This window comes from Humulus lupulus, chromosome 2 (genome assembly GCF_963169125.1).
Source record: "Humulus lupulus chromosome 2, drHumLupu1.1, whole genome shotgun sequence".
Classification (NCBI taxonomy): Eukaryota; Viridiplantae; Streptophyta; class Magnoliopsida; order Rosales; family Cannabaceae; genus Humulus; species Humulus lupulus.
In genome coordinates, this window is record NC_084794.1 from 5,650,322 (window position 1) to 5,670,036 (window position 19,715).

The 19,715-nt window shown below is 30.5% G+C and overlaps 2 protein-coding genes across 2 annotated transcripts; both read right to left on the reverse strand.

The window, feature by feature from the left end:
* Window positions 1-2,989: 2,989 nt before the first annotated feature.
* On the reverse strand, window positions 2,990-4,718 carry LOC133817039 (transcription factor TCP20). The gene is made up of 2 exons (XM_062249422.1): window positions 3,264-4,718; window positions 2,990-3,169 (listed from the first exon to the last, which is right to left on the reverse strand). Exon 1 carries the CDS (start codon window positions 4,450-4,452, stop codon window positions 3,499-3,501), a length of 954 nt encoding a protein of 317 aa, XP_062105406.1. The 5' UTR covers window positions 4,453-4,718; the 3' UTR covers window positions 2,990-3,169; window positions 3,264-3,498.
* Window positions 4,719-13,517: 8,799 nt separating this feature from the next.
* Window positions 13,518-19,280, reverse strand: LOC133817040 (probable metal-nicotianamine transporter YSL6). The gene is made up of 7 exons (XM_062249423.1): window positions 18,447-19,280; window positions 18,160-18,332; window positions 16,758-16,855; window positions 16,397-16,534; window positions 15,754-15,943; window positions 15,404-15,539; window positions 13,518-14,773 (listed from the first exon to the last, which is right to left on the reverse strand). The coding sequence occupies exons 1-7, from the start codon at window positions 18,811-18,813 to the stop codon at window positions 13,839-13,841; spliced, it is 2,037 nt and encodes a 678-aa protein (XP_062105407.1). The 5' UTR covers window positions 18,814-19,280; the 3' UTR covers window positions 13,518-13,838.
* Window positions 19,281-19,715: the final 435 nt, after the last annotated feature.

Sequence of the window (19,715 nt, forward strand, 5' to 3'; positions counted from 1 at the left end):
TCTCACATAAAATAAATATAAAATTATTGAGTCGTTAATAAGAACATTCAATTGATTTTTAAATGAAACAACAAAATTCTTGTCAATATGGGACCTTAAATTTCAACCATCGGTGGTGGTATCTTAGTAACAAGTGGCTCTCTCGGTGGCTTGGATTCGTTAAAGAGTGTCTGATGCCTATGGGAAGACTACAATCTTTTCAGCGAGATGCAATACGAAAGAATCTTTTAGAATTTGTTAAGAGCATAAATGAATAGAATTTTATTAGTTATATTGAGATTGAAATTATTACCTATCGTGTAAATACTTCTTCGAAAAGCATCGAGTTAAAGACCAATGTTTCTTTTTTCTTTCTCCTAAGCTAAGAAAAATGATTTCAACCAAAAATATTCAACGCCAAGGCCGGCAGTGGTCCTCCTCTTTTAGGCCCTATCCCTAACAAGAATAAAAATTATAGAACTAGCACAGTGCCTAGTGCACTACTGGTACTAAGCTAGAAGTGGTAAATCTTGCTCTTTATATAAATATAGTGCTATATTCCAAATATGAGTACATTGATTGAGCTAGTCTTGGCTTTAATGGTTCCACTTGTCACTCCGTGACTTCCTCTTATAAATTGTCCATAGATAATTTGGAATATATATAAATGTTTATCTACATAGATAATGACTAGATAATGACTTGTATCACAAATTCCAATCATGATTATAAATGAAAATATTCACGTGGAGCCTTCATGGTAGCATACTTGTCTTGATTAAACTGGTTTTTTTTTTCCTTAAAACGACACAAGTTGATTAGTGTAATCTTTGACTGTCAATGAATAATATTTGACTAAGCAAATAACCTTCACGAGAAAGTTCATTGCCGTTTATTCTATTCTGCTTGTATTGTAAATTTCCATACAATTTAACGTAAGTTTTTTGGTATAAATATATATATATATATGTGTGTGTGTATGTATGTATGTATAAACGATAACGCCAACCATTATTGACATAACTATAGAAACAAGTCAAAATTTTGATGAAGTGGGATTCTTCAAATCAGTCATTATCTTTTAACTTGATAAGGAAACAAAGCTACATCGACAGAGATATCCAGCTACTAGACAGTAATGTTACATATTAAAAAACTTTTCATAAAGTCATTTGATAAACTTAATGAGCAATGGAAGGAATCCAAGGTGAACATATGAGAATAGAGTTTTACTGCATATAAAGTACTGGTATGAGATGTATAATCGGTTGTTTAAGAATAAAAAAGGCCAAAAGATCGACCAGAATTGGGACTTGGGAATCTTTTGTTGAGGTTAATATATATTGTCATGGCAGTAAGGTTTGGTGAAAAAGCCAGAGTCATGTACCTTGTATGGGCTGTCATTAATGGTTAAAAACTGTGGTGACTGCCACAATAAGGAAGACCATAGAGAAACTTCCCTTGCCGACAATAAAAAGTGAAAGTTATAGAATAGAGTACAAGAAACCAAAACTTAAAGCATTAAATGTCAATTATTTCACAAGACAAAGACAAAGTCATCTTCTTCTCAGAAAAACAAATATGTAACACCAGAGTTTTATTCTAAAACCATCTCCATTTCATACAAGTAGCTTTTTCTTTTAACTTACATTTGTTTTTCAGCTACAACCGACAGTTGAGAAAATTCAAAACTAAGTTCATAAAAATATGGAACTTTGCACTAAATACATATTTTGAAACTAGGATCACTGCTTAGTCTTATAATATTTGAGAACCAAAAAGTTATAGCAATTGCTACGTAGGTACCTAGAACGAACTTGAACCTTTGCGCTAACCTCTTCGGCGGACTAAATACGTATTAATCTACGAAGAGAAGGAGAGAGAGAAACAAAAATTACCGAAGACATTAACAAATACCTAAGAAAAGTAGTTCAAATGGTCAAACATGTGGTTTGCTCTCACAAGATCTGATGTTCAAGTCATTTCTAGGTTTCTATATAGAAATTGGTATGGTGTCTTATTCTTCAAATATTATGGGATTAGATGAGAAGCCCACTTTCCAAAAGAAGCTATTAACAAACATTCACTTGATTATTAAGACCAATAATCGGATTGTAGGGTGGTGTGAACTTGAGATACCATATATATTGACTAAAAGTTGGTTACAATGACGTCTTATAATGTGCTAACTATGACAGTAAAACTACTACATAGGAAAGTTACCTTCTTTTGAAACTCATGGATCCCATGTGTGTAAACACGTTATTGTTATTGCTTATGTTATTGGCATATTACCGAAATATGACAGCCAAATGGTCTAGATTGAAATATGCTAACTCCTAATGTGCTCAGAAGCTCTTATGCTAATTATGAGTACAACACTTGAGAGCAAATTAATGGAGCTTCAGTAGAGTGGGATTCTTAGTGTTCTGATCCCAACACATCTGCTGAGCTCTGACATGGGATATCAAAATCTTAACCAAGACTACAAATGAAAAGATTTTGTTTTGAAAAACCAAGTAAAGAGACTAGGTTTGTTTAGTCCATTTTCAGGGTTTCAAAGGAATTTATAATTGGCATATCAGATACACTAACAAGGAAAAACCATACCACTTAATGTGTAATTAGATGAAGAGTGTTGTATCTAAATGGTTTTAAGTAAAGGGTCCTTTTCAGTCTGGTTTAACTCAGTTTTTTCATAGCAAAATGACTATAAAGAGATCCCAGCATCAATAGTTGTATATCAGAATGAACACCATGATAGCCTGAACATCAACTCAATTAGCGGTGAAGGCGTTACCATGAAGATCTTAAAAGAGAGTAACTTAAATATAGATGATTAAGAATTCTGCTTGGTCCAAAATGGTTTTACTTTGAAAGTTAAAACTGAAGAACAGTTTACTAGTAATACTAGAATGCATAAAACCACACAGCTGAGTAATCTTTTCTTTTTTCTTCAGTTAAAATGCATAGATAAGTAGTTAACAAGCATATGAAGTAGTATAAGAAATTGGAGAAGTATGACTATATAACTCTACGTTTAAAACTTTCACAAACAAACTGAGGATCACTCCTTTCAGAACTAGAGCAGAACAAAATAATTATAGATGCCTTACACTATACTCAACACACCTTTGAATCAAAGAAGTTAAGCTCAAACCGATGCTATATGGGCAGTGCACAATTTCACCTGCACAAAGCAACAATCTTGAGCTAAAGTTCCTCATCAAATCTAAAGACACGAAAAGGAGGAAGCCAATAAAAAAAAAGTACTAAAAGAGCACCTGCATATGGAGACATGAGCCATGCAAAGGAGAAAGAAGAAGGGCAAACCAAATCCATTTTCTATTGAATTCTCTCAAGTATCTCTATCTTTCTCTCTTTTTCTCCTCATATTCTTTCCAATTATACAACACAAAAACCATTAAGAAAATAAAAAATATAAAACTCAGCCTCCCAACAAATGCTGGCTCCAACATGTTTTCCCAAACTCATAACAATCTTGATATGTCTCCAAATCTACTGTCCTGAGCCCTGAGAATCATCCTTAGCAGGAGGTTGTTGATGTTGATGTTGATGCTGATGTTGTTGATGATGCTGCTGATGCTGCTGTTGCTGTTGCTGTTGCTGGTGCACTCTAGCCTGACCCATCTGCTGATACATCTGGGACAAAGCTTGAGGGTTCAAAACCCCAATATGACCATCCTGAGACAGCCCAAGCTCCAATCCAGGAAGCTGCTGGTTGTTCCCACCCAAAATTGAGGTGAAACTCATAGGACCCATGTTGGTGACTGGCAAGTCAAACCCAGAAAAGCCAATTTTTTGCAGATAATTTGAGCTTTCACTTCCCAAATTTGTTGTTGATGGACCAGAAGATGACTGAAATCCAAACCCACTGACAGTAGGGGGCCATATCCCTGTGGCCACATGGGGTCTCCCCAAATTTCCACCTACCATTGCCCAACTGGTCCTACTACTCCCTCCTGACCCAATAATACCGGACCCCCCTAACTCATCAATCTTTTGGTGTAACCCAGCTGAAAGAGAGGCACCCTGCTGTGAAACAGAGCCCCCAGCGGCTGCCAAAGCTGAAGCAGGTATAGTCCCGGACCCGGTGGCTGCTATTATCGACGGCTCCGCCTGTTGTAAAAGCCACTGAATGGTCTCACCATCAGATTTATGACCCAATTCTCTGGTCAACTGAAAAATCCTTGCTGCACATAAGGCTGGCATCCTTATCCTCCTTCCTCTTCCTTCCACTTTCGTGTGCCTATCTTTGTTTGAACTCCTCTTCGGTGCTAACTGCTTTTTGCTCTCATCTTTGTCTGCAACCACAATCTGAAAATCCTTGATTTCAGCTGGTTTATTCTCTCCCATATTGGTACTGGGTTGTGATTGTTGTTGTTGTTGTTGCTGAGGGAGGCTCAAGAAGTTGGGGACCTCCTGAGGTTGCTTTGAGCCCTTGGGATCCATGAACAGGGCAAAATAGAAACCAAAAAAAATAAAAATCGAATTTTTTTTCTTTCTTTTTAAGAAAATAAAAAATAAAATAGGAAAAAAGGGTCCTCTTTGATTGAAGAAGGTGACCCTGAAAAGTCCTAGACTTTCATGAGATTTCACTGTTTTTGGCAAGGAATGAAAGACAAAAAATCCATAATAAAATATTCAAATATATTAAAATCCCAATGTACCCATGTCAAAAAAAATTAAGTCTTTGGTTTTGATGTTCTTTTACTCTCTCTCTCTCTCTCTCTCTCTCACCATAAAATGTCCTTCTTCCTATCTTTGTTTCTGTCTTTTTAACTATGTGAAATGGGGGTTTTGACTAACCTTGTCTGAAAGCAACTTTAACTGCCAAATTTTCACCTCTCAAAACACACACAAACACATAAAAAAGCCCATTCCATTCCATTCCCATATGGATTCATTCCACCATCATTATATTTATACCTCTCCCTAATACTTATGAATATAATATATATATATATAAACATATTTATGCCATTTCTTTTAAGGAGCTCAGAGATGAGCTGAGCTGGATGCCTTTATATTTTGACACCTGGGTGGTTATGATTGGCTGCTGGGAGTTGCTTGTTTCCCACTCTAGGCAAAAGAGCCATGATTCTTGAAAACTCAGATGTGTGTTTTTATTATTATCATCATATTTATAGTATTTAAATCACACACAAAAAATTTTAAAAAATTAAATTAAAAAAAAAGGGAATCAGAAACAAACAAGGGTATGTTGAGTTATTTTAGACCCAGAAAGGATGTTATGTTGTGGTTGTGATTGTGGTTACACATAAAGAGGTGTGAGGTCTCATATTTTTGTTTGGAAAAAATATATAATTTATATATTTATATATATATTTAGTAGTGGGACCTTATTATACTTTGTTGAGGTTTTATGCTACTTTGACTCAAAATATATATATATATATACTTTGCATGATATTAGAGTGTGTTGTGCTGTGCATTAGATTTTGTTCAAGAGTTTTAGACCACCTCCATGTGGCTGGTGGCTTCTCCTTCCCAATATCCCAAAAAGGAATTAAATTAAAAAAAATATATTCTTTGAAAAATATATTTATATACTTTTTAGCTAAGTAAGGGAGTTTTCAATGCATGGAGTACCATAAGTTAAGGCATAATTTTGTTAATGATAGTTTTAGAGAAAGAGATGAAGAATTGTCAAAGTCAATATATAGAATAATAATAAGGGTTTATACTTTTTTTTACCATTGTTTTGTCCAATTATTTGTATTTTGACAAATTATTTTTTAGACTATATGTTTTGTAAAATTGTTAAAATAGAACCCTAAATTTGATTTTGGTCAATATTTTCTCAACTAAAATCACAAATAATTTAGAACAAAAATAAAATCATTCTGCTTAAAAACTGTGTTATTATATTCAATTTTTTCTTCATCAAAATTAAGTATATGATTCTATTTTAACCATTTTACAAAATATATAGTCTAAAAAGTAATTTATCAAAACACAAAATCCAAACAGGTAACGGGACAAAACACAGAATCCAAAAAGATATAAACCCTAATAATAATAATAATAAATAGCTCAAGAAATGTATATGTCCCTTAAATATCTCCAATGACAATAAGATGCTCAATTTTTAGAGCAAGGGGTACGTTACCCATTATCAAACAATGCTTTGAAAGTGATATTTTTAATCTTAATTAATGTCAATAATACTATATTCTTATCTAATTAATATGAAAAATATATGTTCAATAAGACTAAGTGAATATGAATATATGAATATTTACTGAGGTAGGTAGGTAGGTACATGTACATGTGTGTACCCATTTCATATTTATATCACAGGTGGAATAGTAGAAAATGAAATGTACTACAAAGTATATATATACTAGATACAAGCAAATCAACTTGCACGTTTGGTTTATATATATAATTTATTAATTATATTTATTAAATTTATATTATTGTTATATAAATTTTAAATAAATTAACAATAGTATATAAAAAAATAACATAAATATATTAAATGAAAAATTAAAATAAAACACTATTTATGATTCTTTTAAATATATATAATATGATAATTTTTTAACACATAAATGATATTTTTCTTTAATAAAAATAAAATTATGTATTATATATTATTATTATAATGATATTTTATAATATCTAAATTTATATTGATATAAGAATTAAATATCTAGTATTGTATTAAATATTATTATAATAATAATATTTTATAATATTTGAATTTATATTAATTATTAAAAAAAATAAGATTATATATTATTATCATAATAATATTTTATAATATCTAAATTTATATTAATATAACTATTAAATATCTCATCTTGTATTATATATTATTATAATAATATTTTATAATATTTAAATTTAGATTAATATAATTATTATATATAGTCCTATATTAAATATTATTATAATCGTAATATTTTATAATATTTGAATTTATATTAATATAATTGATAAATATTTATTTTTAAGTTAATTTTAAATATATATTCAATTAAATATTTAAATATTCCATTAAAATTAACAAAATAATTAAATATTTAAAACTAAAATTTTTTGTTATCTACACAATGATCAAATCACTAATTAATAGTACATTAGAATATGATTATACATATACCAACACGGATTTTATATCTGAAGGACAAGTGGGCAATCATATATTATTTATAAATATTCATTGATTGATGAATTGATTCCAAATTTTTGTTTGTTCATATTGAAGTCATGAAATAATCGTCAATGATCTTTATGCTTTTATGGAGACAAAATCCCTTTAGCCATGTTCTAAAAATCTGCCAATATATATGTCAACAAAATCACAGTACTGATCTAAAGGTTTACAGCAAAACCAACAAAGCTATTTTTGTTTGGAAATATATTTACTTTTTTATTTCTTTTAAAAAAGAAAAGAGATATAGGAAATTATAATACTTGCTCATATATGCTACACAATATGATGATATTCATATGTATGTGTGTTTGAATTATATAGATAAAACCATTATGATTCAATATTAGAAAATGTGAGTCCTATGCAAACATTGAGATTAAGAGTAATTATACTTAGCCAATCTTTATTCATTAACTATTATTATTACTAATCCTAGACTGGCTATTGTTTATAGAGTACTGATATGTGTACTAAAATTATACACAAAAATATTACATCAAGTGACATGATAATTTCATTTAACTAATCAAATTTATTTTAGGCAGACCTATTATTTTAAAGGACAATGTCATTTCAGTAGGTGTAATATTTTGATGCAGTTATCATTATTCTTATTTATATGAATAATGATATGTGTACCAAAAATATACACACAGTGATGTAACATTGATTTTTAAAATAATGACTCATAGTTTCAATCAATCATATTTACCTAAATTAAAACCTACTGTTCTAAAAAGCAGTGTTAGATCACGTAATATCTAAGTGTATATTATTGGGAATGATCATATCATTACTCTATTTCATTTCTTAACATGCATGTATATTATTTATCATATATGAAGGATTTATTAGAAGATTTCTCATATATATATATATATATATTTCATTTCTTAACATGTATGTATATTATTTATCAAGCTTGATAAAGTTTGCTATATCAAGTCGTGAATCACACCATCACTTTATACTTTGGTAATAAAAAAGTTACAATACTAATCATTAACGAATCTGTAGATGGAGACCAATTTGTGTGGTCTTGGATCTCAGACAAAATATATAATGTATAATATATGATCTTGTGATCTAAGAATTTAACTAGATATGTGTTTATATATATATATATATATATTATATGGTGGACAAAAAATGTGAGTAGTTGGTAATTTAATTGGTCCAAAGTTGCTTTAGTTATTCAAAATTCAAAAGTTTGTAAGTTGGTATGATCATTAATTATGATGCCCACTTTTCACTGTTGACTACTTACTATAAAGATTAATGACACTATTAATAAATTGATCATTTTAACTTGGCGAAAATCACTCTCAATGAATCAATATCCTCAAATATATATATATATAATTAATTTCATCAAAGCCAAAATAGATATAGATTCATATACAGCACTCAAAAACGTGTTCACCAAGGGAACTTTATTTTGGCTAGAATTTTCTAGTACAAGTATAATTGAAAGAAGGTGTGAGAAGATAGTAATAGATTTAATAATATATAGTACTACTAACTTCTTGTTCTCTTTCTTCTTTGATATCTTATTTTTAATGTTTTGTTATGCTTTTTTGAGCTTTTGATAATATGTGAAAACCAATTAATTTGCCTTTGATATATATTAATAGATAATAATATTAATAATATCATATGGTGGGGAATGAAATGAATAATGAGATTAATGGTTAGTAGATATCATATGAATATGTGTGTGTTGGTGATTGAATTGGTAGTCACAAGTGCTTCCCACCATGGAGACAAGAGAGGCCCCTCTTTCAAAGCTAGCTGTTGAAATCTCATCCCCATTCTCTCATGTCCTCACCACTACCACCCTTAACCCTAACCCTAACCCTAACCCTAACCCTAGCTCACATCAAAATTCAAACTTCGAAAGAAAATAAAAAAAATAAAAAAGAAAAGATGTACGTGTTTGCTTTCATATGGGGTTTTTCAAAGACTCTTGTTACTTCCATGAGAGATAATATAAGCTTTTTTTTTTTATATTGCCCTTTTTACTTTTCTTTTTCCCTTCTTTACTTTCTTATTTTCATATAACAATAAAAACAAGTGTACCTTATTATTATATTCTTATTATGTATTAAGGTTTTGCAGCGTCTTCTTCAAGTAATTGAAAAAAAGAAAGAGACTTATTACTTCCATATAAGTGATAAGCTAGCTAGTTCTTGTGTTTGTCTTTTAATCATTTAAATCATTCTCCAACTCCTATCCGTATTTATCTTTTATATATATATTTATATATTTATCAATCAATCATGTTATGAAAATTGGTCACTCTTGAATGGCTATATATGCATGACTTTAAAGCTATGATGAGTTTGATTTTATAAGGCATTATATTATGATTGTTGCTTTCACACCCCAACAATATAAGAGATAACCCTATAATTAATTAACGATACCATATAATATTGTTAAATTCAAATTATGGAGTCTGATATTGAATTTCACCAATAGTTGTATGTCACATCCTTATGATATTGGGCACCATTGATACCTAGGAGTGCTCATCCGATCTGATCTGACCATTTTACCCCTAACAAATCCAATCAAATTAAAGGTTTGATGTTAGAAATCATCCAATCAAATTTGATTTAGCCTAAAAATCAAATCCAATTATAATCAGTTATTTTATTTTTGAATCTAAATGTTAATATTAAAAATATTAATAAGTAGAAAAAACATACAAAGAACTAGACACTATCTAGTAATAATACTAAATTATGTCTTTACAATTACCACATTTAGTCCTTGAAATATTAAGTTTACAATATCAAGTCCATTAAATTTTTATTACTAATGTCTCAAAACTAATAACTAAAGTGTCATAATAAATAACATGATAACATCTCCAAAATACTAAAAAATTATGAAAAAAGATAAGAAAATTAAATATATTTATAATTAATATGATATATATATATAAACGAAGAATATATATTTTTTTAATTGTAATTGGATTGGATCAATTCCTACTTGGATTTTCATAGTCTTATCTGTCATCCGATCTAATCCAATCCAATTGTAATTGGATCGGTTTGAATCCTGAGCACTCCTAATAATATTTCTCTTATATTATATCCCAACTATATATAATGATGATTTTTCTCATGGATTATTATCCAATAATCAAACAACATCTATGATCCTTCATTTATTATTAGTATTAATTTCTCTATGAGGTGATATTTTGTCCATTTTCTCTCCTTTTTGGACTATTTCCACAATTTATTTGGAGTGAAAACTACTAATATAGATCAAAAATTAAAATTAATCCTTATTTCTAGTGAAACTCATATATATAAATATACTAGATACAATCAACGTGCAATATGCACGTTTTTTGTTAGTTTTATTTATAAAATTTATTAATTATTTTTATTAAATTTATATTAATGTCATAAATTTTGAAATAAATATTTTTTTTTAATTAAATAATTTATTTATTTTTGTTTAAGTTTATGTTTGTTGTGGTTTTTGAATTTGACAGTGGCAACAAAATATTATATATTATATATTTAATATAATATTAAATATTATACGTGAATTTTAAATTTAAGTTTATTCATAGTTTTTTTAAAAAAAAGGCAATTTGTTCCTAATTTACAGTAGATTATTTATATGTTTAATATGGTATTATTGTAATAAGTGAGTTTAAGTTTAATTAAATTTTATTTAAGTTATAAAACATATAATTTTATTATTTTTAAATAATAATTATTAAAATATTTAAAAGATATTATATTTTAATTTGTTTAATTATTTATTATTTTAAAATAATTATCATTGTAAAATATCTGAAAAATATCATATTTTAATTAATTAATTTATTTATTATTTTTAAATAATTATCATTATAAAATATATCAAAAATATCCTATTTTACTTTTTAATCAATTATTTTATTTTATTTAAGTTGAAGTGTTTACAAATTACTATTAAATATAAGAATATTATGTTAAATATAATAATATTCCGTTAAAATTAACATTAAAAAAATGAAAAACCAATAGAATAGATATGTGAGGAAAAAATCTCCTATTGGAATATACTTAACATGCAAAAACATTACAATATATATAGGATTTTAAGATTCAATATCAATTTTCACATGCAATTTGAGTACTTTAGATCAAATTCTTCTACATGAATCTGTCTATCTATACAAAATCTAACTATATTCATGTACTTCCCCACCAATAATTAATTTAGTCATGTCTCAAATTCATGAAAAAAGAAAAAGAAAAAGAAAAACGATTTAGACATTTCTGATGTTTACATCTTTTTTTTCAGGAAATGAAAATATTCATTTGGCAGTAAGGATTTTGAGAAACATAATAATTTAATTGTTTATCATAAACTTTTTCTTTATTAAAATATGCACTGCAATTTAGAAAAAGCAGCATAAAATCCATCTTCTGTACTTGCTAAATCTGTCTGCACTCTACAATATTGTGTGAGATTTTTTTTTTTAAATTATTATTTTTTGCTGAAAAAGATTGTACAAGTAGTTTGTATTGTGTCGAGTCTAAGAAATAATAAATATTGTTTTAATAATTAAAAAAAAGAGGGTAGTCCCACCAGCACAATAAATTTAAGAGATATATATGACAATTTGTTTTTATAGACCTTTTACTTTAAACTCTATTGGTAAGGCTCTTAGTATTTCTTGATCTGTGAATATTTTTCAGAGCAATTTTTTTTATGACCGTGTATATTGTAGCTATTTAGAACATCTTCTAAATTTTCAAAAAATTTTAAAAATTGTTCACGAATCGAGAAATACTGAAAACCCTACCGATAGAATTTAAAGTAAAACGAGAAAAATTGTCATATATATATATAAATATTTATTTTAATTCCAATCCAAGAATTCCAATAAAGCCAGAATCTGTAACTGTAACCGATCGAATTTGCTCACTTCTTTTGATAAGATAGAACTCTCTATCAATTATCCTTATTATTATTATGTCACATCTATTTTGTTTATATAATTATGTGCCATCCTTTTCCATTTTTGCTTTATTATTAATTTGAAATACTATTTTTTCTTTCTTTCAATTTCATCAACTTTGTTTTCAAGTTCTTATTCAGGCATACTCACACTTAATAATTTTTTTTTGGGCTGGAATATATAAATGAGAATTTTTCTTTTTTATTTTTGAAAAGTAATGAGAAAAACATGTGATGGATTGAGTCATATTGGGATTTAGCTAAACTGAAGAAGAAATGAGTGGTTGAGATGCATTAATCCATCCAAATGGGATGAGAAAAAAGATTCCAATTGTGAAGAGTGCTTAGGCTTATTAGTACACAAAGGTCACAATCTTAGCCATCTCCTCTCTCTCTCTTGTGAGTTAGCATAAGAGAATTTTGGCCACTTTTTCACACTGACTTGGACAACTTTTCTTAATTTCTAATATTCTCAATTTTAATTAGAAAAATACAAACAAAAATATCACCCTCTTATTAGTGAAGAAACCCCATCTAAATTATCAACAATAATGATCATTTATATATATATAAATAAAAAAGCATCTTGTTTGGTCACCTTTCTACTTGCACATACAAAACTAGCTAGGCAAAACCCATCTTTGATAGAAACTAGATTGATATGCCATTTTACAATATTTTAAGTCAAGAGAAACAGCTATGAAGATTTAAGAAAGAAAAGCTTTTTTCTTTGATATTATTAACTAGTCTTTATCGTGCTTACCATTATATCCCATCAACCATTTTGGAACCAAAGTATTATTTATTTATTTATTTATTAAAAAAAACAAAGCATTTATTGTAATTATTGATTAGTAGGCTTATTAATCCTTTTGGTTGTAGATATGTACATGTATATTGTATGTGTGTGCCTGAAGATTCCGCGTGTCACCTTGTCCCATCCATTGGAACAAAGTTGACTCGATTTGGATATGTATAGGAGTGATTATAATGAATCTAAACTAATGCTTGATTAGCTATAATGGAGAATAATTAAGAAGAAGAAAAGAAAAGATAACTATAATATAAGATATTGTTATGTTCAATGGTTTAGCTTTAAATCAAAGTATCTGAAAAATTCTAATATATTTAGCCTTAAAAAAACAGCATCTTTTCAATTAGTTAACTACCCTCTTCAGGAATATAATATAACCACTTTAATCTCTGGCTTATGATGATAATGATGATGGAAATAAAATAAAGAGCAAATAAACAAACTGGGGTTTAGGTGTAAAGTACAATTTAGTGGGGTCATTTTGTTTTTAACATGGAATGATAATATAGCATCATAGATAACCAAGAACACCTACACATCTTATCATAAAATGAATTTTATTCATAACTATGTACATGAGAAAAGGAAAGGGCAAAAAAAATTGGTCATAAACTTGAAATAGCTAAACTATAAAGGGCTGAGTTGAACAGCAACAACAACAAAAGGCAGCTATAAATGTTCATTGGACCTTACTGTTGGGCTTGGTAGTTGCTGTCATGCCCATGCTTGAGATGAACCGTACGTGTACTCGTACGTGACATACCTACTAATAAATCAGAGGCACATAAGTATATTATTTACAAAGTTCCAATTCAAAGTACACATGTTACAAAGACATCAACTCCCAACATTTCTCCATATTCAGCTGCTCAAAGAAGGACCAAAGTACATGCAGATGGGTGGATTGACCCTCAAAATGGAGAGGATTGCAGATGGAACTGTCCAAATACCGTCGCCACAAATCAAACCCGATGCAACTGCGCCAGAGAAATCCTCAGAATCCTTTCTATTCACTCGTTCCCACACGAAAAGTATTACAGTTCCAACGAACATGTCAATGGCGAAATAAGCTCCAATGTAAAATGGAACTGCCATTGCCATTGGGATGGGGATAAACTGCGATACCTTCGCTGGGGTCACGTCCCTAAGGAGGTTTATAACCAAGGCTGCCACGAAAAATCCATAACACATAGCTAAGCAGTGCTTTGGAAGCTCAGAGAAGCCCTCAATGCCAAGAATGGCCATTTCCCTGAAGATTACAGCATAAGGTGCTTTGTAGGGACCATTAGGGTCTCCGATGTCAAAGGCAGTCCAGAACAACCAGAATGTGAGTGGGGCAATCACACAACCCATGGCTGTTCCAACAAGCTGGCTCACAAACATAGACTTGGCTGAAGAGAGAGTGAGGTAACCTGTCTTGAAGTCTTGCATGAGATCAGCTGCAGTGGAAACAATGGACATCATAACCCCGCAAGCTGCTAATCCAGCTATGACTCCTCCATTGCTTCCAACCAATGAAGCAATCATGAAAAGACCTATCTTTCCATAGGTTGAAGCTAAACTCCAGTCTGTGAGGCCAGTGCCATAAGAGTTGCAGAAGGCCAGGGCTGGAGCAATAATGTATGAACCGAGAACCAGATACCACTTAAGCGGTGGAAAGATCATTGGCATAACTGCTGTTGATATTGCCACCAAGGCCACATACCCAGAAGCTGCAAACCAATTAGGTATTTTATCTTTCAGGAATATCCCATCCCTTCTTTTTTGCTCCAGTTGTAGCTTAGAGCCCTCTGCATCTGTTGGGCACAAATATAAAACAATTAGTTTCCATGCATACCTTTTTCAATTGTTCAAATACGAAGAAAAAAAATTTACATTTCAAAAAGCATGGAAGCGTTTAATGTCAAAATAGACAGAATAGAATAATGCATTAGCGAAAAAGGTATAGATGCGCCACTGAATCAGAAGCTAACTGTTCTCAAACAATTCCGATTGGTTTAGGATAGGTAGAGTACATTTCCTCAACTTCTTCACTTGTTTATATACCAGACTGAAGCATAGTAAGGAGTAGCTATCTTTAATCTTTAATTCATACTAAATTAAGCCATTCACAACGAAAACAGTTCAAACAACCAACAGGCTGAATCTTTGATATTTTAATTCACACGAATCTTTTCATTCACTGGAAAAAATAATAGTAACAGTGAGAGCCAAACATGCCATAATACTGTGCAGATTGCTCTCATTTTATCTTAGCAGATTCTTCAATAAAAGGTGTATGGTAATCTAAACATAAGTTAAAAATAAAAACTGATGAGGATTCAAATTTCAGTGCTGTGGTACATGACTAGCACAAATTACTCAACGTTGAAGAGCCGCTGGAATACTGGAAAACATATTAAAAAAATCAGAGAGTCAATTCTCACCTACGGCAGCATCTACAATGACAGGAAGATTGCTCTGTCTGGAGCTTGCATTGCACATTTCCTTAATAGTAATGGCTATAATCTTGATCAAATTGTAGATTCCATCCCCCAGAATAAGAGAAATAGCAATAAATACCTATATAAAAAAAGGCAGGGATAAAACATTTGTCTTTGGAATGCAATAAGATAGACTCATTCATTTGGTACATAGCTCAGATCTCATCAACTGTGTTTAAAGTGCACATATGAAGATGGATATTATGATCAGTCAAAAGATTCATATAATCATAATCATCTAATTTGATTGAAAAAATAAAGCCACTATTTCAGAAAGAAATTACTAAAAATACCTTATACCCATAAAGACCTTTGAAATCGTTGCTCCCAAGGTCAGATGGATACCAGTCCCCAGCATGTTGGGAAACGAAAGGCCAGAGGATACCCCATGAAATGATAGCCCCAAAGAGAACTGAGCAGTTGACTATGTGAGGGCAAATAAGACCGCATCCAACATAAGTCGGACTAAAGTCAAAATAAAACCTACATGAAGTATATTATGTAAAATATTAGCAACATTGCAATATAGATATATACTGCGATTTCAGCAATTCTGTTTTTAAGTAAAATATCATAACGAATTTAGCCAATAGATGGATTATCAAGCATCGATTAACATGTGAAAGGGCTTGAGAAATCCCGAACCAGATTATCTTATATTTAGTTTGGCATTGAATTTAATTGGACATAATATAAATTCCAAGGCAGCATTCCCCAAGTTCTAATCACCAACTACCAGTGTCACACTAACAACAACTTCTGTTGCTAAACACCAGCTCAAAAAAAAAAAAAAATTTGAGTGTATGGACAAAGGAAGTGTGGAAAGTTGTAAGAATAACAGATGGAGCAAATAAAAAATAAGCATAACTGAAGAGAGAGCACTGTTTTCTTTTTTCGATCTTTTTTGTTTGATATGAAGTAGCACAAGAGCCTTACGTGTTCTTAAATAGTGCCAGTCCAAGGGTAGGAAAATTGTCAAATCCACATGAATCTCCAATCCCACTAAAGAACCACTTGAAGCAGCTCCATACCAAACTTATGCTTAAATATTTTCCAAGACAACGAACTTGCTTCCTGTAAAAAGAAAATAAAAAGTCATATCCACATTGTCAATTTGTTTTTTTTTACAATTATGAAGTTTCCATATCAATAACACGCATAAACTCAACTAAGTAAAAACAACTTGGAGCAGGAGCGCGGATTTGAATAAGAGGCATAACAAATGTCAGCAGTTGCAAACCACCATTATTTAACAAAATACATAATTTTATTTGAAAGTTCATCTTTTAGTTCTTACCCTGCAAGTTCTGCTCCAGTATTTGTGTGAAAGCTATTGATCAACATAGCTGTTGCAGTTCCACTAGGATATGTAAGCTTGTAATCCATCACCATAACCTTGAATTACATGCAAAGAAATGTGTGAAATCGAGTGAAAATCCAAAGTCAATAGATGGTTACTTTGGTTGTTAAAACAATAAGCACTATCCAACATAACAGGGACGAGAGAAATTGTTGTACAGAAGAACACTTTCTATATGGACTTCATTATACTGTTCAAAAGTTATTCTATACAAATGCTTGAAAAATACAAAATTTATAAATGTTTTTTAAATAAGAAATCTGAAAGCCTAGATTGATGAGTCAATGCATTAGATTATTAACAAGTCCAACCCGTCAAAGAAAAACGACTCAGAAGTGAACTGTCTGTAAAACAATCAAATTCAAGTAAAAAAAAACAGTACTTATTAAGTTTTAACTGAAACCCCATATCATCCTTTGAATAAAATGGTCTGAGTAATTAGTCAAAGACCCATTTTCCATAAAGATAATGAAGTTGAGGAGTCCAACAGGTCAATGAAAAAACCACACAGAAGCATAACTGTCTGTAGAACATTCAAATTCAACTAAAAAACATTACTTTTTTAGTTTTAACTGAAAACCCAGATCATCTTGTGACTAAAAGGTCTATGTCAAAGACCCAATTTCCATAAAGAGTCCAACAGGTCAAAGAAAAAACCACACAGAAGCATAACTGTCTGTAGAACATTCAAATTCAACTAAAAAAACATTACTTTTTAAGCTTTAACTAAAAAACCCCGATCATCCTGTGACTAAAAGGTCTATGTTATAAGTCAAAGACCCAATTTCCATAAAGATAATGATGTCGAGGAGTCCAACAGGTCAAAGAAAAAACCACACAGAAGCATAACTGTCTGTAGAACATTCAAATTCAACTAAAAAAACATTACTTTTTAAGCTTTAACTAAAAAACCCCGATCATCCTGTGACTAAAAGGTCTATGTTATAAGTCAAAGACCCAATTTCCATAAAGATAATGATGTCGAGGAGTCCAACAGGTCAAAGAAAAAACCACACAGAAGCATAACTGTCTGTAGAACATTCAAATTCAACTAAAAAAACATTACTTTTGAAGTTTTAACTAAAAAACCCAGATCATCCTGTGACTAAAAGGTCTATGTTATAAGTCAAAGACCCAATTTCCATAAGGAGTCCAAACAGGTCAAAGAAAAAACCACACAGAAGCATAACTGTCTGTAGAACATTCTCATTCAACTATAAAAACATTACTTTTTAAGTTTTAACTAAAAACCCCAGATCATCCTGTGACTAAGTCAAAGACCAAATTTCAAAAAAAGGTAATGATGTTGACATATTAAAAAGAAAAATTCAATAGTTACCTTTCGAAGTGGAACAAGACTAAAAAGACCAAGAAAGCTGACGATAAATAAGAAGCCAGTCATCCAACCCAATCCTGGATTTATGACATCTTCTGCTCTATTTCCCGGGTAATCAGGTCCAATGAGTTTATACGTTTTCTCATCCATGGCAATCAGATACGACCCGAAACCCCCTGTTTTCGAATCACAGAAAGTCAAAAAGAATTGGGTAAGGTAAACAAAACAAGATACTGTATATTCTAAACAAAAAGCAAGAAGTAAGAAAGGAAGAAGCTTGTAGTTAGTACCGCTAAATGCAAGGCCATAGCAAGCAACAACACAAGTCTGTATAACAGTGTTCTCTTGCCTTGTAAAGGGCTTAACAGAGAACCCCAGTTGGGACAAAAGACCAGTCCACGACTTGACGAAGAAGAAACCCAACAACCCAGCTGCAACGTTCAACGACGGAATGATCCCAACCGTCAAATTGAGCTTGTGGGTGATGACGCAGAAAAGACTACCCAAGAGGGCGCTGACCACCAGACCTCTAATCGTGATCTGATCTTTCCATTCAGGAATAGGGCCGCAATCATCGTTAGGATCAACGGTAGTGACTTTCTCCGATCCGTGAATCAACGGCTCCGCTATCTCTACTGGCACAGCTTGGGTCCCCATTGATACTGGATATTGAATATTCACCTCTTCTTCGTGTTTTTTGAGAGAATAAAGATTAGATTTTTATTGGAACTCTATAACAAACTTCTATTCCGAAGATGAAGACGTTTGGGATATTATTGGGTACACTTGAGACGACGATAAGATAGTTGTTGTTTTGGCCTCATCCAATAAGAAATTGCCACGTCATAAGATTTCGGGAAGCGGGAATCTGACGTCGATTAGCGGTGGCCGCCCATGGTGGCGGTAGTTCTGACCACTGAGCTAAAGCCCATTTGGTTTTTGTTTCTTTTCAAATTTTTGTTTTATTTTTCTTATAACCATTCTTACAGCACTCAACCATGAGTGACCTCCTCGTTACAAAATATATTAACAAATCATATTTTTATATAATTTACCAATAATTTTTACATTATAACATATGTTAACTTCTTTATTTTTTTCTATATTATTTAAATATTATATTTTTTAAAAATATTTTGATCATTTAAAAAAATAAAATAATTAAATATAATAATATCATATTCATATATAAATATATATACAAAAATTTATAAAAAAATATTTATAATTTAATGAATAATATTTCACTGCATATAGAAAAAATACTATACAATTAGATAAAGAAAATATAAATTTACATCAACTATTAAAAGACTATTTAACTATTTTTTCTCTACATTATAAAAAATAAGACATTTTACCTCATTCATTAAGAGCACTATTAGTAGGAAATTTAACACTATATGCAGTATAATTAAAATATATGCCAAAATCTATATACATCCACAAACAACTATGTCATTTTATAATAAATGGACAGAATTGTTCCTTTCATTATTAAGTCTCAAACTCTCTTTCTTAGAGGCGATGCCACAATAAATAACACCACATCTCAATGT